This window comes from Zootoca vivipara, chromosome 1 (genome assembly GCF_965207765.1).
Source record: "Zootoca vivipara chromosome 1, rZooViv2.hap1.1, whole genome shotgun sequence".
In the NCBI taxonomy this organism is placed as follows: Eukaryota; Metazoa; Chordata; class Lepidosauria; order Squamata; family Lacertidae; genus Zootoca; species Zootoca vivipara.
Window position 1 is genome coordinate 127,289,556 of NC_142582.1, and position 24,325 is coordinate 127,313,880.

General features: G+C 47.1%; 1 protein-coding gene across 1 annotated transcript in view; it reads right to left on the reverse strand.

Moving 5' to 3' along the window:
* The window catches only part of LRRC9 (leucine rich repeat containing 9), a 77,366-nt gene that overhangs the window by 16,717 nt on the left and 36,324 nt on the right, over nucleotides 1-24,325 (reverse strand). Inside the window, exons 16-26 of the mRNA XM_060271210.2 lie at nucleotides 23,980-24,192; nucleotides 20,640-20,759; nucleotides 16,777-16,968; nucleotides 15,010-15,135; nucleotides 13,627-13,758; nucleotides 11,747-11,924; nucleotides 8,414-8,634; nucleotides 7,404-7,526; nucleotides 6,461-6,591; nucleotides 4,409-4,517; nucleotides 1,312-1,445 (exon numbers count right to left, since the gene is read on the reverse strand). Of these exons, the coding sequence (XP_060127193.2) occupies nucleotides 1,312-1,445; nucleotides 4,409-4,517; nucleotides 6,461-6,591; nucleotides 7,404-7,526; nucleotides 8,414-8,634; nucleotides 11,747-11,924; nucleotides 13,627-13,758; nucleotides 15,010-15,135; nucleotides 16,777-16,968; nucleotides 20,640-20,759; nucleotides 23,980-24,192 (1,679 nt within the window). The remainder of the gene's footprint in view (nucleotides 1-1,311; nucleotides 1,446-4,408; nucleotides 4,518-6,460; nucleotides 6,592-7,403; nucleotides 7,527-8,413; nucleotides 8,635-11,746; nucleotides 11,925-13,626; nucleotides 13,759-15,009; nucleotides 15,136-16,776; nucleotides 16,969-20,639; nucleotides 20,760-23,979; nucleotides 24,193-24,325) is intronic.

Consider the following 24,325-nt stretch of genomic DNA (forward strand, 5'->3'; position numbering starts at 1 on the left):
AAGAAATATGGTTTATTCACCCATTTACACCTTCAGTCTGCATGGAGGGAGGGCAAATCATGCCCCTTAAGAGGTGCCACCCGAGGCGGCCGCCTCATCCCCCCTCACGGGCGGACTGTCTGAGCTGTGAAGCACAAAGAGCAAACACTTCTGGTGGCCATTGCTATGAGAATACTCATACACAGAAGAGGCCTGAGATGATTACTGAAAGCAGGCTGAAAAGGAGGACTTAATTGCCTTAAGAAGGAAAGGTCGTACTGATACGAATCAGACAGTGGAATTAAGCAGCCTTTAATTAATTAAAGGACTTAATATCCCGACTGATAAGCCTGATTAAGGTCTTTCGGAGATATCAGACCTGCAAAACCCACACATATCTTTTGCCAGATGTTTCTGAGAAAAGCACAAAAGCCTCACCGTACACCTGGACCCAACTGACCAAAGAGAAGGCTGGACAAAGCAGTCTGATTTTCATAGATTAAGCAGATATAAGGGGCTCACATGTCTGGAACAAAAGGCCGAGATGCAAGGGAGAGATACCATTTGTTTTCTCTCTATGCCTCTGCCAGGAACTTGTCCACAGTACAGTGGAACCTCGGTTTATGAACACCTCGGTTTATGAATTTTCAGTTTATGAACGCCGTGGACCCATCTGGAACGGATTAATTCATTTTCCATTACTTTCAATGGGAAAGTTTGCTTCAGTTTATGAACGCTTCAGTTTATGAACAGACTTCCGGAACCAATTACACCCATGCTTCAGTTTATGAACGCTTCAGTTTAAGTACTCCGCGGACCCATCTGGAATGGATTAATCCACTTTCCATTACTTTCAATGGGAAAGTTTGCTTCAGTTTATGAACGCTTACTCCGCGGACCGTCTGGAACGGATTAATTCACTTTCCATTACTTTCAATGGGAAAGTTCGCTTCAGTTTATGAACGCTTCAGTTTATGAACAGACTTCCGGAACCAATTGTGTTCATAAACCGAGGTACCACTGTATCTCAAGGCCTTCATTTACCAGTCTGGGTCGTTCACACACCAGTTCCCCTCCTCTGCACCCCCATCAGAATGTGACCCAGAAAAGGCTCCAAATGGAGGACCCATGACTAGGAGGACCCATGGCGTCTGACTTGGGTAGCAGGCAGCCTCCACTGCAAATGCGTAGAACTGGTTCTCCCTCCAGAGACCAGCCTCCTGAAGGGGAAGCATCATCCATCTGGGTTTCACAAAGCAACGATGCTTCTAGATCGGACTCAGAACACCCAGCCGTCTTCAGCAGCTCCTGCTGGACTTATCTACGACATACTTATTGCCTTTAGAAGACTGTCCGTAGCCGCTGGATGTCACTTTCTGGTACAGCAGCTGCCTGTTGGTTAAGTGATTTGAAACCTTCTGCCTGGGAACGATCGACTCGATGTGATTGTAGTTGAGGCAGAGGACCTGCATAAAAAAGAGGATATCAGGTGAATTCAGTTTGGCCATGTAAAAAGGACCCAGAATTGACCCTCTGCAATGGGTTGGAGCAGATGACCCTTGGGATCTCTTTGAACTCTATAATTTTCTATGATTGTATGATGTAGGATGGGTCAAGTAGCGCAAAGAGGGAATAAAGACAGATCTACAGTTCTGACCTGCTTAGTCCCTAGGATGTCGTGGTGAGAGTGACCAGCTGGGGAACCCCCAACGGAAGAAGACTCAGAACCTGGGGAGTGGTGGTGGGACAATGATGAGGGGGCAGAGGGAGAAGGTCTCCCAGAACCAGAAGAGGCAGGAAAAGGGTGGAGAAGGGACATGCAGGCACAGTCTCCAATTGCTTGGGGAAAATCATGGAGTGGAGGAGACTTGGTAAAGGTAAAGGACTCCTGGACAGTTAAGTCCAGTTGAATTTGACTATAGTGTGTGGCCCTCATCTCCGCTTTCAGGCCAAGGGAGCTGGTGTTCGTCCACAGACAGCATGACTAACACTGTGACAGAAGCCAGAGCACACGGAAAAGCTTTCTGGGTCATGTGGCCAGCAGGACTAAACCACTTCTGGTGCAAGGGAACACTGTGATGGAAACCAGAGCGCACATAAACACAGTTTACCTTCCCGCTGCAATGGTACCTCTTTATCTATTCGCACTGGTATGCTTTTGAACTGCTCGGTTGGCAGGAACTGGGACAGAGCAACGGAAGCTCACTCCGTTGCGCAGATTCGAACTGCTGACCTTACGACCAGCAAGCTCAAGAGGCTCGGTGGTTTAGACCACAGTGCCACCCGCATCTCTGAAGAGGGGACTTAGGCAGCTGTGAGGAGGCAGGGCCCTTCAGTCTCAGCAACTGCTTCATTAGGTCTGCCGATCACGTTTTGGCTAATAAAGAGTTAACTTGCACAGTGTGATTTACTGCTGCCTCGCTCCTAACAGCAGCCTTTTGAGCAGGGATGGGAAACCTGTGGCCCTCTGATTTCAACTCCCACCATCACTGGCCACTGGTCCAGGCTGGCTGGAGCTGATGGGACTTGGGAATCCAAGAACATTTGCAGGGCTGCAGGTCCCTCATCCCTTCTCTAGAACTTCTGAGGCTACTACCACTGGCTGCTACTATACTTGATATTGCAAAGCAATGTATGAGCTTCATAGCATTCACTCTCATAATACAGTGGTACCTCGGTTTATGAACACAATTGGTTCCGGAAGTCTGTTCATAAACTGAAGCGTTCATAAACTGAAGCGAACTTTCCCATTGAAAGTAATGGAAAGTGGATTAATCCATTCCAGATGGGTCCGCGGAGTACTTAAACTGAAGCGTTCATAAACTGAAGCATGGGTGTAATTGGTTCCGGAAGTCTGTTCATAAACTGAAGCGTTCATAAACTGAAGCAAACTTTCCCATTGAAAGTAATGGAAAGTGGATTAATCCATTCCAGATGGGTCCGCGGAGTACTTAAACTGAAGCGTTCATAAACTGAAGCATGGGTGTAATTGGTTCCGGAAGTCTGTTCATAAACTGAAGCGTTCATAAACTGAAGCAAACTTTCACATTGAAAGTAATGGAAAGTGGATTAATCCATTCCAGATGGGTCCGCGGAGTACTTAAACTGAAGCGTTCATAAACTGAAGCATGGGTGTAATTGGTTCCGGAAGTCTGTTCATAAACTGAAGCGTTCATAAACTGAAGCAAACTTTCACATTGAAAGTAATGGAAAATGAATTAATCCGTTCCAGATGGGTCCGCGGCGTTCATAAACTGAAAATTCATAAACCAAGGTGTTCATAAACCGAGGTTCCACTGTAATCTCAGGAGGAGGAGAGAGAGTACTTAAACTGAAGCGTTCATAAACTGAAGCATGGGTGTAATTGGTTCCGGAAGTCTGTTCATAAACTGAAGCGTTCATAAACTGAAGCAAACTTTCCCATTGAAAGTAATGGAAAGTGGATTAATCCATTCCAGATGGGTCCGCGGAGTACTTAAACTGAAGCGTTCATAAACTGAAGCATGGGTGTAATTGGTTCCGGAAGTCTGTTCATAAACTGAAGCGTTCATAAACTGAAGCAAACTTTCACATTGAAAGTAATGGAAAGTGGATTAATCCATTCCAGATGGGTCCGCGGAGTACTTAAACTGAAGCGTTCATAAACTGAAGCATGGGTGTAATTGGTTCCGGAAGTCTGTTCATAAACTGAAGCGTTCATAAACTGAAGCAAACTTTCACATTGAAAGTAATGGAAAATGAATTAATCCGTTCCAGATGGGTCCGCGGCGTTCATAAACTGAAAATTCATAAACCAAGGTGTTCATAAACCGAGGTTCCACTGTAATCTCAGGAGGAGGAGAGAAAGAAGACTGAGACGGAGGACTGAAAACTGGGGCATAGTTGTAGTAAATGGTAATTTTTTTAAAAAAAGTACTGTATATTCCTGCGTCTAAGACTACTTTTTAACCCAGGAAAATCTTCTCAAAAGTCGGGGGTCGTCTCATACGCTGGGTTGTATTTCTTATATGGCGAGTATACAGTGGTACCTCTACTTACGAATAACTCTACTTACGAATGTTTCTACTTACGAACGGAGCTCCGTCCGCCATCTTGGATGCGGTTTAGAAAGGATTTTTTCTACTTACGAATTTTTAGATAGGGTTGCTTCGACTTACAATTTTTTTTCTCCCAATGCATTCCTATGGGATTCGACTTACAATTTTTTTCCGACTTACGAATGTGCGTTCGGAACGCATTAAATGCGTAAGTAGAGGTACCACTGTATCCCAAACTCTATATTTTAACTGGAAAAGTTGGGGGTCGTCTTATGTGCCGGAATATTCGGTAAGTCTGAAATAGCCCTCGCACACCCACACCAGGGCCATCTATATCTGCACTCTATTCCCTGTGAACAAGAGGGGAAGAATAGGAAGCATGGATGACTCACCTTGATGTTAGGGAGATAGATCAGACCACTGAAGGAGGTGAGGTTGTTGTTCTGCAAATTCACGCTGGTGATGTTCTTAAATTGGTCTGCTGGCGCAAGATCCACCATTCTGCGTCAGACAAAGGAAGGAAAGAAAGAAGACATTTAGAGAGGGCGGAAGGTAAATAAAACTTGATGCTGTTTCCCGCCCTGAGGCATGCTCTAAGGAATCACCGACAGGGTTTTTCTTTCCCTTTTCAAAGCAAGTGGAAAACATTTTGGGAATTACAGGGACAGAACTACTTAAATCGTGTAGAAATTTATTTATGTGTGCTACTACAGCAGCAAGAATGTTACTCGCCCCAAAATGGAAATAAGCAGAAGTCCCAACAAAGGAAAAATGGATACAAAAACTTATGGAATATGCAGAAATGGTGAAACTTACAGGAAGAACAAGAAATCAAGATAACAAACTTTTTAATAAAAGAATGGAAATGGTTTGTTGAATATTTACAGATAAACTGCAAACAGATAAAAACATTAGCAGTTTTAACAAGAGTAGATATTTAAAGTAGACAAACAAGTGAGCAAATTAAATGAATTTGGATATGCAGAAGATATAAAAAACGATAATAGCTTTAAGGAACTGCAGAAAGAGGGGGAAGGAAGTCAAGTTTTGAAATGTTAAAATGATTGTAAAATTAAGGAAATGTATAAACCTGAAAAGTATAAATAAAAATTAAAGAGAGAGAGGGGAAAAACAACAACATTGGTCTAGGAACATAGGAAGCCTTCTTACTCCAGGTCAGACCAATTGGTCCATCTAGCTCCATATTGTCTTCTCTGACTGGCAGTAGCAGCAGCTGCCGCTCTCCAGAGTCTCAGACAGAGGCTTCCCATGTCTTCTACTCATTATCTATTTACCTGGAGATGGTGGGGATGGAACCTAGGACCTTGTGTGTGCAAAGGCTGTGCTCTGCCACTGAGCTACACTCCCTCTCCATGCATGGAAGCAGTGGTGTAGCAAGGTCAGGTGGTACCCGGTGCAGAAAATTTATTGCCACCCTCCCTCACATTGAATTATTTTCAAATTTTTTGCCTGCAAAAATGGTTTGTCTTTATTTCATATTGGGGGGGGAGAGCTTTTTTTGTGGAGATTGCGTGCCTTGTGACGAGCAGACTATCTGCCATTCTACAGCTGAGGGGGAGCCGGCGGGCGGACCGCTTTGGCAGCAGGAAGCCTGCGTGTGCCAAAGCCACAGCGTCTCTCACAGGCGTTGAGTGCCACGCATTTTGTCACCCCCCTCATAAGTGACACCCGGGGCGGATTGCATCCACCTCGCTCCGCCCCTGCATGCAAGTCCAGCTTATACCAGTCCCAACCACTGCATGTTTCATACACACACAAATAAAGACACCAGCCCTTTCATGAAAAGCAGCCAGTTCCCAAAATCCTGAAGGTCTTATTCACATACCAGTGGAAGGACAGCAAGGAGTTTGGCTTCTCTAGGGAGTTTCCCATCCCTAGCCAGGCATGACGGGAGCTGTACTTTTAAAAGGGATTCAGGGAGCGCCGATGTGTGGTTTTAGGAACTCTGCTGACAAACAGAGCTGGAAATAAACAGTAAATTGCAAGAACTCAGGCCAGGAGGAAGATGAATTTGCAGTAAGTCTTCAAAAGGTTTTATTTATGTAATGATGAATTCAAATAGGAATCAATTCCAGTATGATAGTGAGGCAAATAAAAATAAATTCCCGTGGAAAAAATCCCAGGACAAGGCCCTGTTTCGACAATTCTTCATCAGCAATGTTTTAATGGTCAGAGTGTACCAAGTATGCAAACATTGCCGATGAAGAATTGCCTCACTATCATACTGGAATTGATTCCTATTTGAATTCATCATTACATAAATAAAACCTTTTGAAGACTTACTCGAAATTCATCTTCCTCCTGACCCGAGTTCTTGCAATTTACTGTTTATTTCTGGACTTCACCAAGAACTCCAGTTTCTACAAACAGAGCTGGCCATCTGCCCACAGTCCTTGTCACTCGTGTTAAAAAATATTACTGACCTGATCATAGAAGCCGTCCAATTTAATTCTTGCATTTTGCTGAAGTTAGAATGGCCCAGTCTTTCCGCAACCATATCCGCATTAAGTTTGCCCCCAAATAAATCTTTAGCGTTTTCAGTTTCAGCTGCTTCCTGTATTGAGGACATTAATATATATATATATTTAACCAAGAGCCAAAATGAAACTTGGAAGATTGAAGCTGGATGTTGGGAGATTCAGGACAGAGATAAGAAGAAAGTAGTTATTCGCAGAGTATACACAGCACATCTGTGTTCCGCGTCTTCCTCCTGGGCCTTGTTCAGAAAGTGGTGGTGGGGGGATGAGTGTTCGGACCCCTGGGCTCTCACTTGTGGGGTGCCTCAGGGCTCTGTCCTCTCCCCCATGCTTTTTAATATCTATATGAAGCCGCTGGGGGAGATCATCAGGGGGTTTGGGCTGGGTGTTCCATCAGTAGGCGGATGATACCCAGCTCTACCTCTCTTTTAAATCGGAACCAGTGAAGGTCCTGTGTGAGTGTCTGGAGGCAGTTGGCGGATGGATGGTGGCTAACAGATTGAGGTTGAATCTTGACAAGACAGAAGTACTGTTTTGGGGGGAAAGGAGATGGGTGCGTGTGGAGGACTCCCTGCTGCTGAATGGGGTTACCTCTGGGTTTCGGTGCGCGTGCATGCGCTGAAGCACTAAATTGTGCTTTGCGCATGCGCAGAAGCGCCGAATCGCGACCCACGCGTGCGCAGACGCGGGTTGCAAACGCTGCGGGTTGCAAACATGCCTCCCGCATGGATCATGTTCACATCCCGAGCGTCCACTGTATTAAACACAATATTCAATAAAGCACAATATTCCACATTGATTCTGTATTCTTTGCTTGGGGCTGGCTCCCTTCTTTGCTTATAAGACATAAAAGTTTTATACATATCCTTTATGTAGGAAAGGAGCTCACCACTGCAGTGCCATCCAAGGCTTTCAGAGATGCGATATGGAAAATTACAAAGAGGCGGTAGTTATCCTGCTTCCAAACGATCAGGTTTCCATACATGTCCAGGATGACCAGATTGTTTAGACCCTGGAAAAGGAGGCTGGTGTTATCAATTGCCTGGTTCTCCCACTTTCCACCATTTCACTGTGTGAACCCTACCAGTAAGGAGTTGAATGCTCCAAGCTTCGACCGCATGGCTTAAGCAAGCCATCTTTGTATTTCTATACAATTTAGAAACTCTCACCATGTTAGAAACTAAGTCTTACTGCCTGTGTTTTCTTACTGCTGTATGGAAAAGCACATGAATCTGACCTTTGAAGAGTCTGCAAGTAAACCACTTTTAACCTACCAGACGTGTGATTTCTTTCTATGCTAAGGGAAGGGGAACTTTGGAAGCAACTTAGAAGGGGATATCTTATAGGTCTAACAGCTTATATTTCCACGCTTTACTTTGCTGTATATTTTGTGATTTTAAATCTCTACTGGGGCTCTCTCACCAAAGAGCACTTGCCCCAAGCCTGGATCTAGGCATCCAGAGAATTCTATTTTTATAACACTGCCATATTGTATATTTAACCAAATACCAAAAACAAGAATTGCAAAGAATAGCTGTATTTCCTTTCGAGGGGGTAACAGACTCAGTGGTTCACAATCCCTTCTCTTTGGCATGACGCTACACATTCACAAGAGTTTCATCCAGGTAGGTAGCCGTGTTGGTCTGACGCAGTCGAAATATATATAAAAAATGGTCCAGTAGCACCTTAGAGACCAACTAAGTTTGTTATTGGTATGAGCTTTTGTGTGCATGCACACTTTTTGAGATACTCTGAAACAGAAGTCACCAGACCCTTATAATATAGTGGGAGGGTGGGGTGGGGTGGGTTTTTCCTCAGGAGCATAGTAGGAGATGGGTGATTGACTTTCATTCACGCTTTTAAAGTGGCAATGTCCCCCCCCCACTCCACCCCCTTTACCTTCAGCTGATATATTTCTTGGTTGGAGGAAACGTAGTTGTTGCTTATGTAGAGCTCAATGAGCGCATAGGCTTTTTGCAAGCCCGCCAAGGAAGTGATCCGGTTGTTCTCCAGAGAGAGATAATGGAGGTGAGACAAGTTATCAAAAATATTCCTCTCCAGGCTGGTGAGGTGATTGTTGTTGGCACTCAGTCTTGTGAGCTTGCAGAGCTTCGAAATGCCTGGGGAAGGGGAAGCAAGAACATTTCTTACAAGAGCTGTGACACAAGGGAGAGAGCTTTCTCCGTGGCTGCCTCCTTATTGTGGAACTCCCTCCCTTAACAACAACAACAACAACAACAACAACAACAACAACAACAACAACAACGATGATGAAGGCCAAGTCCTTCCTGTTCAGACAGGTCTTTGAAAACCAAAGTGCTGATTACTGGGCTGCCGTCAAGGCTGGTTCTAAATGTATTTTGGTGTATTTTAACTCTTCCTAGAAATGTGGAGTCGGAAGGGGTCCCAAGGGTCATCCAGCCCAACTCCCTGCAAGGCAAGAATCTCAACTAACCAGAACCATTGCTCAGTTTTTCACTATTACTTTGCATTTGAGAACAATGTTTTGTAGACGTTGGAAGCCACCTTGAATCCTGGCTTGGGGAAAAGGCGGTACAGTCGTACCCCTGAGAAATCGAACGCCTTGTGAGATGAACCTTTTGGCTCATGAATGCTGCAAACCCAGAACAAAATAAAAAAATGTTGCGACTTCCGTGGCTTCCAATTGGCTGCAGGAGCTTCCTGCAGCCAATCGGAAGCAGTGCCTTGGTTCCCAAACATTTTGGAGGTCAAATGGACTTCCAGAACGGATTCTGTTCGACTTCGAGTTACCACTGTATATTTAAGTTTGGTACATTAAATAACTAAATAAACCAACAACAACGATAATTTCTCAAGAGGAATAAAAAAATTCCTTCAGTAGCACCTTAAAGACCAACTAAGTTTTTATTTTGGTATGAGCTTTCGTGTGCATGCACACTTCTTCAAGAGGAGAAAGAGAAAGCAAAGCAAAGGGACAAAATTGTCTGCCTCCCCCCGCAAATTAAGTAAATAAGTAAAAAATAGAGATAATAAGAATATTTGAAATGCTCGCTGAGGTCACATGGACGATGTTGTGGCACATTCTAGCGACACAACTGGCAACCCAACTGAGCAATAGGCGTGGCTTCCACGAATTGACCAATCACATCGCAGGGAGCTCGGTTCTGGAAGCTTCTCATATTTTTCAGCAAATCCAAGAAAAGTTAAGTTTTTTTAAAAAAAGATGAAAAAAGGTGCGTTCTTTGTAATTTTGCAAAATATATTCGTTAACCGCATGAAAGGTACACCCTGGTGTTAATTTTTAAAAATTTAACTTCCTAGTTTTAAAATGGACTGCCATGGATTGCAAGAAGATCAAACCTATCTATTCTGAAGGAAATCAGCCCTGAGTGCTCACTGGAAGGACAGATCGTGAAGCTGAGGCTCCCATATTTTGGCCACCTCATGAGAAGAGAAGGCTCCCTGGAAAAGACCCTGATGTTGGGAAAGATTGAGGGCACAAGGAGAAGGGGACGACAGAGGACGAGATGGTTGGACAGTGTTCTCGAAGCTACGAACATGAGTTTGACCAAACTGCGGGAGGCAGTGCAAGACAGGAGTGCCTGGCGTGCTATGGTCCATGGGGTCACGAAGAGTCGGACACGACTAAAAGACTAAAAAAAAACAAAGTTTTAAAATGACTAAAGGTTTTGACAGATTTCTCAGAGCACTGGTGGCCAAAAGAAAGTAATTTAAAACAACTGTTGTTCCCGGGAAACCAGGAATTATGTTCACATGTGGCAAGAGTGTAAATATGTACAATTTTTCTAGCAAAGTGTTTAAGGAGATAACTGGAGAAATCACTGGGTTAAAGCTGACCAAAAGTCCAGAGGTAGCATTATTATCAGTTTACGATGGGGTGGAAGGCTCACCAGCTATGAAGGACTTGCTCACAAATTTATTGAGAGCTGCGCGAATTATCTTACACATCAGTTAGGAAGACAGGTGAACTAATATCAGTGTACTGGATGAAGCAAAGATCACCAGTGTTGAAGCAAGGATTCTTCAACATCAACTTTGTTGGACTGGTCATGTTGTGCAGATGCCCAATGATCGTCTTCCAAAGCAACTACTCTATTCCGAACTTAAAAATGGAAAGCGTAATACTGGTGGTCAACAAAAGAGGTTTAAAAACTGTCTCAAGGCAAATCTAAAAAAATGTAGTATAAACACCGACAACTGGGAAACACTGGCCTGTGAGCGCTCCAGTTGGAGAACAGCCTTTACCAAAGGTGTCATGGGCTTTGAAGAAACTTGATCTCAGGACGCAAGGGAGAAACATGCTAAGAGGAAGGCACACTTGGCAAATCCACACCGTGATCAACTCCCGCCTGGAAACCAATGTCCCCACTGTGGAAGGACGTGTGGGTCCAGAATTGGCCTCCACTGTCACTTACAGACTCATTGTTAAAACCGTGTTTATGGAAGACAATCTTACTCAGCTACGAGTGATCGCCAAAGAAGAAGAAGAAGTATAGCTAGGAAGTGGAAGGGGCAAACAGAATATAAAATGGAAGAATGGTATAAAGAGGTATGGGATCTAGCTATTAATGATAAATTAACATGTGCCATTCGGGTAAGACAGGGAATACTCAGGAGAAATGATTTTGAGAAGATATGGAGGGTGTTTGTAGTATTTGGACTTTTAAAACGGAAAGGGGTCAAACCATTGCAAGAGATGTTGAAATTTTGGGAGGTTGGATGGTTACAATGGAATGGTCTCAGTGGTGGGGTGCACATTTTTATTCTTATATATGTATGATTATTACTTTGACAGTGGAAGACAAGAGTGCCTGGCATGCTATGGTCCATGGGGGCACAAAGAGTCGGACACGACTAAACGACTAAACAACAATTACTTTGACAAAGTAAAATTAATAATAATAATAACAACAACTGTTGTTGAGACACTTCATTCTGAATCTGCCTGAATCCTGCCTACGCCCATGGACCCAGAAACAATTCAGAAGCCAGCGCCATCGAGTATCAAAAGCCCTGAACAGAAAGCGTTCCGCACCAGCTGAACTTTCTGAGCGCCGCTTCTCCAAGGCGGACGACCATGCGACGCCTGTCTCCTCCAGGCAAAGCTCTTGCAAAAGCTGCCACTGTAAGGAAGTGCTCCTGGCCTCGGCCCCCTCCCTGGGAGCAGAGCCAAGCCCAGGAACGCCCAAAGCTGTGGACATTCGGAACGGAGCATGCAAAATACCTTACCCTCGAGGGTTGTGATGCAGTTTCCGTCTACTGTGAGCTCCTCCAGATTTTGGCAAGTATCCAGTCCTTCTATTTTAGTGAGATTGTTGTTGCTAAAGGATGCCCACCGCAAATTCTCCAGTTTCTCCAAGCCACTGATTCTGCTGAGATGTTGCCCGTCAAGGTTTAATACCGTAATCTGTCGGGGCAGAGGGAGGGGGGCGAGAATAAAACACAATCCTCACTGTATCACTACGCCGAACCAATGAATTCAGGAGTTTAGGCATGAGAATCATTAGTGCATATGATGTTTGGTGCAAGGTCTATCCTACACTCAACGACAGACAGGAGCATATTTTATCTCATTGAATTTCACCAAGTCTTTTCTTTCTGTATAAAGTGACTAACAATTGTAATAAATAATAATAATCACAATTTCTATATTTCAGTTTCTGTGAGTGCGTGCGTACATTGGGTGCTGCATTTTAAGAACAATGTGCAGAGTCTAATACCTGCGGAAATTCCGACTGATCGTCAACATTTTAAAATTTCTTATTGACACTTTAAAAAAAGATAAACCACAAAACGCAGTGCTGCCGCGCTGATTTGTATCTCATTACTTTCTTTCATCCTCACAATAATGTGGGAATCTAGCTTCCCAGGATTCCCATTTTACAGAGATGGATACTGAGGCAGCGAGACAGTGGCTTTCAAAAGATTCTCCAGTGGACAGGTAACTGAGGTGTGTTTTGGACCCATCTTTCTGAAACCCAGTAAGTACCACCCCGAGAACCCCAGAGATTTCTCTTCTTGCCTCTTGTTGCAATGCATATATGTTTTCAGCAAAAATGCGTCCTTTCCCCCGATACGAATCACCTTTGGCACTGATGTCACACAGTGTAATGTTGACACCATGGGCTGAAACATCCGCCTCTCTTGGCAGCGTCTGTGAATGTGCTTCCCTTAATGTACAAAGAGCAGAACGCTATGCTCATCTGCCCAAATGTGTTCTCCTCTAGCTATGCTATGCGCCGCACAACAAATCGAACTGACAGAGGAGCTTTTAACCTTTTCTACATGGCAAATTAACATGATTCTGGATGATGGGCCGCAACACAGACTATGACAGGATGAGGTGCCCGAGGATCTCCCTGGACTGCCTTGTCCAATGTCCTTATTTTGTGGAACGGACTATAAACGGTGGGTGGTCATTTAGGAGGGAGAATGAGAATTGTGCCCATGTGTACGTTGAAAGGAGCTGGACCTGAGGTTTGTCCGGAGAGCTTGGGAAATGGCTGCCTATCAGTCAGCTCAATGGACCATTAGCCTTAGTGGTTAGAGTAAGACGGCTCCATTATAACCATGAAGTGCTTACTCTGAGGCACCGATGGAGCCACAGAAGGTGGGTTTTTTTTTTTGGAACAGTCTGCTTTTATCTTATCTGTCGAACGCAAACTTTTCCGTTCCACCTGCTTCGTTCCAAAAATTCATTCCCAGTGCCCCCCTACCCTTATTCAGAATGGTAGTTTCCACGAGCCACTAAGGCAAGATAATGACCCAATAAAATTCCAAAAAAGTAACAGCTCATTAATTAAAACTAGTTTATTTAATTCAACAAAACTTTATGAACTTGATGCAGTGATGTCAGCCTTCCAAAGTCTGACAGCCGGCTACACCTCCAGCAGCCCCCTTGCCTCCAGCACCCCCCTAGATCATCCTACTGCCCACTGTACGTTAAAGAGCCACAGCGTTAAAGAGACCCAGCTATTTTTTTCTCCTATGCTGGTTCTAAGAGGCAATGGGAGTGGCACAGCAGGTCCCAGAAGTGGTCGACCTGCTCCCAAAATTTCAGGAGATCTGATTTTACAAGCACGTGGTATTTGATAAGGTTTTCCCCTTACCCGAGAAGGCCAGTTGTTCTGAAACACGTCCACTTTGTTCTGGCTAATCTGGGTCAGGATCACAGCCTGAGGAAGGATGCTCAGTATGCGAAGTCTGTCTTGGTCCGTCCGAGAATTCTCCACCAGAGACACCTGGAGGAACGAAACCACCAGAATGAAGGCAAACAGCAAACGAACGTGCAGCGTCGCAACCCAATAAAATCACCCTTGGAGACATTTCTAAAGCAAATGTGTGAGAGAGGGGGGATTCCCCCCCTCCCAACCTTGCTAGAGCAGGCTCATTTCTGGTTAGGCCAAGCATACTTTCGGCTTTATAAAATGCCTGCAAGGTGGATGAAGAAACTCACTGGTGGAGAGACTATCAGCTTAACAGAAAACCAAGTCTGCCTACCTCGAGGGGTGGGGAACCTGTAACTGGACTGCAACTCCCATCATCCCTCGCCATTGGCCCATGCTGGCTGAGACTGATGGGAGATGGAGTCCAATAGCATGCGGAGGCTTCCCAAAACCCAACCAAACTGATCATTCTCCCCTGCTCTGTTTATGGACCCTCTAAAACAAAAAGCTCTTCCTGCAGTATGTGGGTCTACAGCTCAGAGCATGGGGTGATTGTGGAAATCCTGGTAGACATACGTACAGGACCCAAATGGATCTCCTGCTGCATATCCTTCGAGCATTCCCTCTTGGGAATGCCCACAAAACAAAGTCTGGTCAGAATTGAGCAGACACTTCCAGAGGTAATGCTAAATCCTGGCAAATGAGCCGCCCTAGCCGCTAGAGGGCCTTGAAAATTTGTGTCCTGGGCTTCTTCGACTCGTCTACCCATGTACTATCTGAAACTCAAAGGGCACATGCATTGTCAGGCGTGAAATATATTGGCATTATTTCCAGTTCTGCTACCCCACTCAGGGCCGTCTTTACCAGGGGGTGCAAGGGGTGCAAGGCACCCGGGCGCCAAATTCTGGGGGGGGCGCCAGGTACCCGCTGCTGAAGCCCCCTAAGCTCTTAACTATCTACCTGTTAAGAAATAATAAATAATGTTGATCGAGCTAGAAAAACAAAATACATATATACCTAGGTATTACCGAAATGTATACCTACTGTTTCACTAAAGGACTTTCGACTTTGTGCGCTTATTGACCAAACATGCGCCACCGCGCCAGTGGCGGCGCTTGTCATTCACAACGGCGCCATGCACATGAAATTTGGGGGTGCTGAGAGGATCTTTGCACCCCAGTGGTGCATATGCTAAAGACAGCGCTGACCCCACTACACCTTGCTCCCCTCCCTCCAAAGGTTTGCCCACGAGGAGATGCCCCACTCGGGCTGAGAACTCTTCCTTGCCGCTGCCTTAAATGAGCAAACAAACCCGGGCTATCTAACCTGCGTGATTTTCGAGTCTGCCATGAACTGGATGGCAGCTGCTGCCTCGTCCTCAGTGATCAGAAGTCCGTCAAGGTGGGTCAGAGCCCTCAGCTGGCCAATCACACTCAAGCGTACGGAGGCTGGCTGGCGGCAGGGAGGAGAAAAACAAGAGTGGGGTGACGTTTCTCTTGGACGGAAGCGTTTGGTGGTGTGGGATGTATCTTCACTGAAGCAGTCAGATACAACGTTTTCCTGTTGCCTGGACACACTGGTGAATGTGGCTCCAGACAGGGAGGACTTCCTGTCATTGTGTGTCACCGGGTAGATGGGCATGACCCTAGCTGACCCTGCAGCCATCTCCCCTTTTTTCCATTTTCTCCTTTCAAGCTTCTCTCTTGGACCTCCTCTCCTGGCTCTTAGCAGCGCATGGCTCATCCTTACAGAGGATGGGAGCCGCAAGGTAGAAAGCCTGAGGTCTAGCTCAGACTTATTTTCTCTACAAATGTAACTGTAACCACATGATAAACCCTGCCTTCAGATTACTGCTGTGAACTGAATGTAAGTAAACTTTTACAGTGGTACCTCGGTTTATGAACACAATTGGTTCCGGAAGTCTGTTCATAAACTGAAGCGTTCATAAACTGAAGCGAACTTTCCCATTGAAAGTAATGGAAAGTGGATTAATCCGTTCCAGACGGGTCCGCGGAGTACCCAAACTGAAGCATACTTAACCCGAAGCATGGGTGTAATTGGTTCCGGAAATCTGTTCATAAACTGAAGCGTTCATAAACTGAAGCGAACTTTCCCATTGAAAGTAATGGAAAGTGGATTAATCCGTTCCAGATGGGTCTGCAGCATTCATAAACTGAAAATTCGTAAACCGAGGTGTTCATAAACCGAGGTTCCACTGTACTTTTAAAGAAGACTGTCGTGAAATTATTATTTTAAGAGGGAAACAAAAGGGGAAACTTACCAGGAACAAGCCAGTCTGGACAAGCCAGATTGGATTGCTTGATTTAAATGATTCTAACGAACCCATCAACTTGCTTCCAGCAATCTGCAAGGGAATGTGCTCTGCTGCTGCTTGCTCACTAGCGTGAGGAGGGATAATATTTAATCAATATATCCTCTCCTACTTGCCCCAACATTCCCACAGGTGGTGGCACCTACCCCAAAGTGTAAGTTAACCCAGGGAGAAAGGCTGCCAGGTCCTGCATTGTTCACCTTCCACACACAACTTAAGAACATTTGTGTTTACCAAGGCGTAGGGATGGAGGAAACCTGTGACGCTGTTTGCAAGTTATTGATCGCTACCAGATTTAGTCCTGCCTTGTGGTGACATTGCTTTTTTTGTTTTTGTTTTATTAGTTCTTATTTATGTTTTGCTGTTTACTCCTCGCTTTGGCCCATCTTATAGGGAAAGCAACGTATAAACGAGGCAAGTGAACGGACAGCGAATGAAAGGGACAGCAAATGAAATTCAGCACGGCCTTCTCTACCGCACTACTATGGCAGGAGGGGGAAGTAGCTCCTGCGGCAGCCTCATATCCAACACAGAAGTAGCTGCAGGGTGTGGGGAACCTCTGGCAACATCTGCAGGCCAGAGGCTCCCCATCGCTGCCATCCTATAACAGCCCTCACAGCAGAAACAGGGAATAGTCCTATTAGCATTAACAAAGAGCAGTGCCAATGGGGCTTACTTGAAAGGTCGCACTGAAGTAAAAAAAAGGCCCCTGTGTCTTTTTTTGTTTGTTTGTTTCGTTGCAAGTTCAGGAGGAGATATACCTTATGCCATGGGTTATGGCGGATATCGAGACTGAGCACCATGGGGGTATGTTTCCGTAAGACGCCAATTTCCTCCCCGGCCTTCTTCAGCTGGTTCCAGCTCAAGTCCAAATACTTCAGTTTGTTCAGGCCTCTGATGCCCTCCAGGGTGATGACGTGGTTATGGCTGGCGTCAAAATATTCCAGGTTCGGCTGCAGCAGAAGTAAGATGTGTGAGGATGACTTGAAAAGCAGGCAGCTAGGAAACTAATTCGTTTGCAGAACAATGTGCATGGTATTATGATTGCACTGGGTGGTTTGTCAGTGGAACTGTCTGTCAGTTTGCATTTCTTGGTGCAGAAAGTATTGATCTGATGTGTAGAGATCTTTCCTATTCTACTTAATTCAAGAGGGTTCTGGAAGCTTCTCTGTGTGAAAGAAGCAAGCAGAAGGTTCATGATGTTTCGGTTGTTCCTTCAGAGAAGCTGAGCACAGCTGGCTTAAACTGCTTCTCTTATCTCTTCTGTCAAGGTCATACTGACTGCAGTGGTGTCTCGCAAGATGAATTTCATTCGTTCTGCGAGTCAATTCGTTCCGCGAAAAATTCGTCTTGTGAATCGCGGTTTCCCATAGGAATGCATTGACATTTCTTTTTTTGCCCATAGGAACGCATTAATTAAATTTCAATGCATTCCTATGGGAAACCGCGATTCGCAAGACGAATTCTTTGCAAAACGAATTCGTCTTGCAAGTCATCATCAGATCGCAAGACGCACTCGTCTTGCGAAAAATTCGTCTTGCGAGCTACCACTGGATATAATAACAGGCCAGAAGGAGCCTGGTTTCACTTTCTCTTTCTATCTCTCTTCCTTCTGGTGTGGTGTTCTGTACATAGTATACTTAGTAGGGCGTGTTGAATTTTTCATCTTTAAAAATCCTGATTTGAGGGGTGATAAAAAGTTGTGGTATGATTAGGTAATTTGAAATATATTTTGGTTACTTGTAAATATTTAGGTCTTGCTTGGTAAATATCTATGTGAAAAGTTCCTACTTTTTAACATTTTTAAAAAAAATTCTGTCATTTAAACATATAGGTTATTCCCAAATTTTCATGAAAAGAGATGTTGATAAGTGCCTAAAATTGATTACAAGATATTGTAGTTCTCTTATATATGTATTGTAGTTATCTGTACTATTAATATTATACAACGGTATGTGATATCTTTTTTGCTTTCTACAACCAGTGATAACTGCTTCACTATGACTACAAAGAAGAGAACAAGACAGGGAACATTCACACATATGAGCAACCTTATTGGAAGTGGAAGAGGCATGTTGCCTTCTGAATTACCCACTTTGCGAGACGTGTTAAGATATGGACTGTTGCTGAGAGAACAAAGTAGTGAGGATATGAGAAACTATCCAGCTGCCAGTGTTGCAAAAGACATATATCCTAAAGTACTTGAAAAATGGGATCGAGCAAACTGTTCTTTTGTTTTCCCTGTTGTGAATTCAAGAGTTACAGTATTAGCAAAGATTCAAGAAAGTTGGGAGCAAGCAAAAAACATATCTCTTGGAAGGGGCAAGTTAGATATTAAAGAAGCCTTTGCTTCAAAACTTGACAAGCTCTTTGACATTCTCAATTGCTTAATGTATAAGATGGATTGTATTGATTGTTATAATTAATAATATTTATTTAAAATTAAAAAAAAGACATTCTCAATTGCAAATGTGAAATCATTATGTGCTCTGAATTTGGCTGTGCTACAGATTGCACAAAAGAAGATCACATTTTAGTGTTAAGGTTTAGACTTATTATAAGTTATTGCAAATTTAAGTTAAGTCTGCTGCAACTGGATTTCTTATGGACAGTGCCAATCCTGAATGTATTGGATTTGTGGCCATTGTGCTCATTTGCCTTCAGTAGCAGTAAAGCTTCGCTGGATGAAATACAACCGCCTCTGGTCTATTTCTTGGGAATCCTGCAACATGTTTAAGTTTTTACTCTGCTAACTATACGTCAAGAGTTCTGCTCTGGATCAATATTAAGTAGAATTTTATGCCACAGTCTCCCTCGGAAAGTGGTAGTCTCTCCTTCCTTGGAGGTTTTTCAGCAGAGGTTGGATGGATGGCTGTATGCCAGGGATGCTTTAGCTGAGATTCCTACATTGCAGGGGGTTTGACTAGATCAGGGGTGTCAAACTCAAATTCATCGGGGGCCGCATCAGCAGTTTGGTCACCCTCAAAGGGCCGGTTGTGTCTGTAGGACTATGTGTCCACTCTTTATTATCATAAATTATTGTCACTGCATTCAATTATTACTGTTTTTTGTAATAATGTAAGCTCATTCCTGCCCCCACGCGGATCACATTCCTGCGTCGTGGCGCGTGTGTGGGAGGGGATGTAAACAAGGGAAATTTGAACAAAAGGTGGGGGTCGACGGCTTCCGGGGGGGGGCTCAACTAAACCTTCGGCAGGAAGGAGAAAGCCACTTCTGGGATTAAAAACCTGCAGATGGAAAGAGGGCTTCCCTCTCCCGCCCTGCGCACACCCAAACCCCGCTAGGCAGGATGCCACACGCTGCAACCAACCCCATGCTTTGGAGAGGGGCAGGAACATGCGGTGCAGCGCCAACTCCCTGCTTTGCTTTTGCATCCTCCCTCCTCAGCGCCAGAGTCCCTTCCCCTCGCGCTGAGGGAGGGCAGCGGATTTCCCGAGGAGGACGGCAGCGGCAGCCCCAGCGGACGTGCATCTTCGCCTCAGAGCTGCTCTTCCCCCCACCCACGCTGTTGTCGTCTTCGCCACCGCCTCTCCCTACCGGGACTGCAGGCAGAGGAGGCTTGAAAACCTCCCCCCCCAAAAAAAAATTCCCCTCCCACCTACTCAAACCGCGAGGCGACTCCATCTGGAGCCCTACATCACGAGGGGCTGAGAGGAGGCGGCGGCAGAACGGGAAGAGCAGGAACCCGTGCCGTCGTCGCCGCCTCCCTCCCGGCCGCCCCCCGGGGAACAGCTCTGCCGGAACTGAGAAGCCAAAGGGCGGCTCGGGGGTGGGGGGCAGAGCAAAAGCCAGGCACCCTCCCGAGTGTCTATGAGGAGAAAACGGGGGAAGAGGGAATCAAGAGAGCGACTGTTGCGCTTCGCCTACTTCCCCCTCAGGCTCACTCCGCATCCCTTTCGCCCGCTCGCTCGTCCACCTCCCGGATGCAGCCGAAGGGAGGAAGGGAAACGGCGGGCGGCGGCTCCCCAGTGCCGCCTCACTCACTCTCGGAGACAACAGCAAAGCCCGCCAAAAAAAACCCCAGCACTGCTCCATCCCGGCACCAACTTTGCCGGCGGCGCCTGTAGGGCTTTCCTACCTCCTCGGCGGGCTTCCTCCTCCTCCTCCTGCATCTCACTTCCCCGTCTGGCTGCTGTGCCACTGCCTCCCTCAGCCTCATTCGAAATTGAAATTCCCTGGCCAAGGCCGTCAGCGCGGCTCCAGCGCCACGCCCTCTGCCTGCAGCCCCGCCTCCGGTTTTGACCCTCGGCTAATCGCAGGCTCCAGAACTACTGTCAGCGGTTATTGTTGGTGGCGGCTACGCGGGCCACATGACGAGGTCTGACGGGCCGGATTAGGCCCCCGGGCCTTGTGTTTGACACCCGTGGACTAGATGGCCTTTGGGGTCCCTTCCAACTCTTCAATTCTATGGTCTATGAAGTCACATAAAAGGTTTTAAGCAGATAAATATTATATCCAATGATGTCCAAAGACTTGCATTTCCCCATGAAAAGCTCCCTTCACTCCAGGGCTTTTTCACTTTGTGCCTTAAATTCAACCTTAAATTTAATTTTTATGAACATACCCACTCTAATGAGAAAAGAGATAGTTGCATTACTCTTACCAAGTGGTAAACGTCATCTAAACAGGTGAATTCGTTAAAACTAATAATGAGTTTGCGAAGCCCGGTGAGCTTGGAGATGTCTCGGAGTTTGCTCAGCCTGTTTCCATGCAGATTCAGAATCTACATTGAAAGAGAAGAGGGGATTGAATGATCTTCTGCATGCAAGCCAGCTGCTACCCTGCCACTGAGCCACAACAACATCTGGAGGGTATCATATTGGGATTGAAAATTTTATTATGGATTTGGGCTTCTGCATTGTTCTGCTGAATTGGTCCTTTTGCTTTCTTAAAAAGAAAAAGAAAAAAGCCAAGCTCTGCCCCTTTTCAATATAATTGGGACAGTTCCGTGCTTAGTCACATTCGGCCCTAAAAGCTTTGCTGGAAAAACTCTCCCCTCTTCACCATTGCAATGGAGAGGCAGTGTGGCCTAGTGGCTAGAGCGGGAGGCCAGGGGTTCATATCCCCAGTAAGCTTGCTGGGTGACCATGGCTAGTCACTATGTCTTGGCGTGACCTACCTCCCAGGGATGTTGTCAGGATAAAATGGAGGCCGGGGGAGGGGGGGCGAAGAACCACACGTGCTTGTTTGAGGAAATGTGAGATATAAATGCAACAATACATTAAAAGACGTTGAAGCTACATGTTCTCTTCTCCTTCCACCTCCATTGCCAGTTGTGGTTCTTCAATCTGCCTCCCTACCATCATCCATCTGTGAAATCTTGACCTGTCTAGAAAGGTGCAAGGAGACTGTGGTGGTTTTTTATTGTTCTTACTAGTGTATTTCAGCCCGTTCAATAACGGGCGCTAGAACATCCTGGGGTTTGGAGAAGCGCTTGCGCAGCGCTTCTCCGAACCCTGGGACCTGTCCTTACTGTCGGCGGCAGGGGGACAGGAACGGAGGAGGAGAAAGCGCTGCTTTCTCCTCCTCCGTTCCTCTCTCCCAGCCGCCGACAGCAAGGAGACATCCTGGGGTTTGGAGAAGCGCTTGTGCAGCGCTTCTCCGAACCCTGGGACCTGTCCTTGCTGTCGGCGGCAGGGGGACAGGAACGGAGGAGGAGAAAGCGCTGCTTTCTCCTCCTCCGTTCCTCTCTCCCAGCCGCCGACAGCAAGGAGACATCCTGGGGTTTGGAGAAGCGCTTGCGCAGCGCTTCTCCGAACCCTGGGACCTGTCCTTACTGTCGGCGGCAGGGGGACAGGAACGGAGGAGGAGAAAGCGCTGCTTTCTCCTCCTCCGTTCCTCTCTCCCAGCCGCCGACAGCAAGGAGACATCCTGGGGTTTGGAGAAGCGCTTGTGCAGCGCTTCTCCGAACCCTGGGACCTGTCCTTGCTGTCGGCGGCAGGGGGACAGGAACGGAGGAGGAGAAAGCGCTGCTTTCTCCTCCTCCGTTCCTCTCTCCCAGCCGCCGACAGCAAGGAGACATCCTGGGGTTTGGAGAAGCGCTTGCGCAGCGCTTCTCCGAACCCTGGGACCTGTCCTTACTGTCGGCGGCAGGGGGACAGGAACGGAGGAGGAGAAAGCGCTGCTTTCTCCTCCTCCGTTCCTCTCTCCCAGCCGCCGACAGGAAGCAGACATCCCGGGGTTCGGAGAAGCGCTTGCGCAGCGCTTCTCCGAACCCTGGGACCTGTCCTTGCTGTCGGCGGCAGGGGGACAGGAACGGAGGAGGAGAAAGCGCTGCTTTCTCCTCCTCCGTTCCTCTCTCCCAGCCGCCGACAGCAAGGAGACATCCTGGGGTTTGGAGAAGCGCTTGCGCAGCGCTTCTCCGAACCCTGGGACCTGTCCTTACTGTCGGCGGCAGGGGGACAGGAACGGAGGAGGAGAAAGCGCTGCTTTCTCCTCCTCCGTTCCTCTCTCCCAGCCGCCGACAGCAAGGAGACATCCTGGGGTTTGGAGAAGCGCTTGTGCAGCGCTTCTCCGAACCCTGGGACCTGTCCTTGCTGTCGGCGGCAGGGGGACAGGAACGGAGGAGGAGAAAGCGCTGCTTTCTCCTCCTCCGTTCCTCTCTCCCAGCCGCCGACAGCAAGGAGACATCCTGGGGTTTGGAGAAGCGCTTGCGCAGCGCTTCTCCGAACCCTGGGACCTGTCCTTACTGTCGGCGGCAGGGGGACAGGAACGGAGGAGGAGAAAGCGCTGCTTTCTCCTCCTCCGTTCCTCTCTCCCAGCCGCCGACAGGAAGCAGACATCCCGGGGTTCGGAGAAGCGCTTGCGCAGCGCTTCTCCGAACCCTGGGACCCGTCCTTACTGTCGGCGGCAGGGGGACAGGAACGGAGGAGGAGAAAGCGCTGCTTTCTCCTCCTCCGTTCCTCTCTCCCAGCCGCCGACAGGAAGCAGACATCCCGGGGTTCGGAGAAGCGCTTGCGCAGCGCTTCTCCGAACCCTGGGACCCGTCCTTACTGTCGGCGGCAGGGGGACAGGAACGGAGGAGGAGAAAGCGGCGCTTTCTCCTCCTTCCTTCCTCTCCCCCAGCCGCCGACAGGAAGGACGCGCGCACTCTCCCCCCCCCCGCCTCCTCCAACCGCCGCTCCTCACGGCCAGGGAGGGTTGTGAGGAGGCCTTCGCCGGCCTCCACCCCGGCGGGAGCGGCGGTTGGAGGAGGCAGAGTGGGGGGAGAGTGCGCGCGCGCAGTCTCTGCTGTCCAATCCCTGTATCCCTGGGGCACATGCGCAGTGACCCAGGGACACACGGGACATCTGGACGCAGGGACAACATGGACATTATTATATAGGATTCTTTAGGGGGGAGAGAATTTTGAACCCAATATAAAATTAGAAGTGCACAAGGTAAAAAATTAACAACAATGGTTCAAGTTACAGGTAGGTAGCTGTGTTGGTCTGACGTAGTTGAAAGAAAATAAAAAATTTCTTCCAGTAGCACCTTAAAGGTAAAGGGACCCCTGACCATTAGGTCCAGTCGTGACCGACTCTGGGGTTGCGCACTCATCTCGCATTATTGGCCGAGGGAGCCGGCGTATAGCTTCCAGGTCATGTGGCCAGCCTGACAAAGCTGCTTCTGGCGAACCAGAGCAGCACACGGAAACGCCGTTTACCTTCCCGCCGGAGCGGTACCTATTTATCTACTTGCACTTTGACGTGCTTTCGAACTGCTAGGTTGGCAGGAGCTGGGACCAAGCAACGGGAGCTCACCCCATTGCAGGGATTCGAACCGCCGACCTTCTGATCAGCAAGCCCTAGGCTCAGTGGTTTAGCCCACAGCGCCCACCTGGGTCACTTAGCACCTTAGAGACCCCCCAACTTCATGGAACGGGAAGAGTTTGCGGTCTCCTTTGGAAACAGCACCGTGTTGCTTGGATTCTGCAAGAACATCGTGTAACAGAACCTGCTCACCATGATCTGACTGTAGATGTTCGCCTTGGCTACGGCCAGCACCGTCTTTTCATCCAAGCAAACTATTTTGGGCTTGGGCTTAATGATAGGCTTCATGCTTAGAACTTCGTCGTCCCGTTGGAGATCCCGGGAAAGCACGAATCCCGCCGAGTTTCTCCTTCCTTCCTCCCCGGTCACGTTGCTGAGCGACGAGAACAGAGGCTCCACTTTGACCTAGGCAGGAGACCCAGAGGTTTCTCTTTTGGCCACAGCTTGTTACTGCATTTCCTTTGTTTAACTAAACAGGTATATAAATGAGCTAACAGAGAGTCTTAAAGATGCTTCAGTGCACCACTCAGCACAAAGG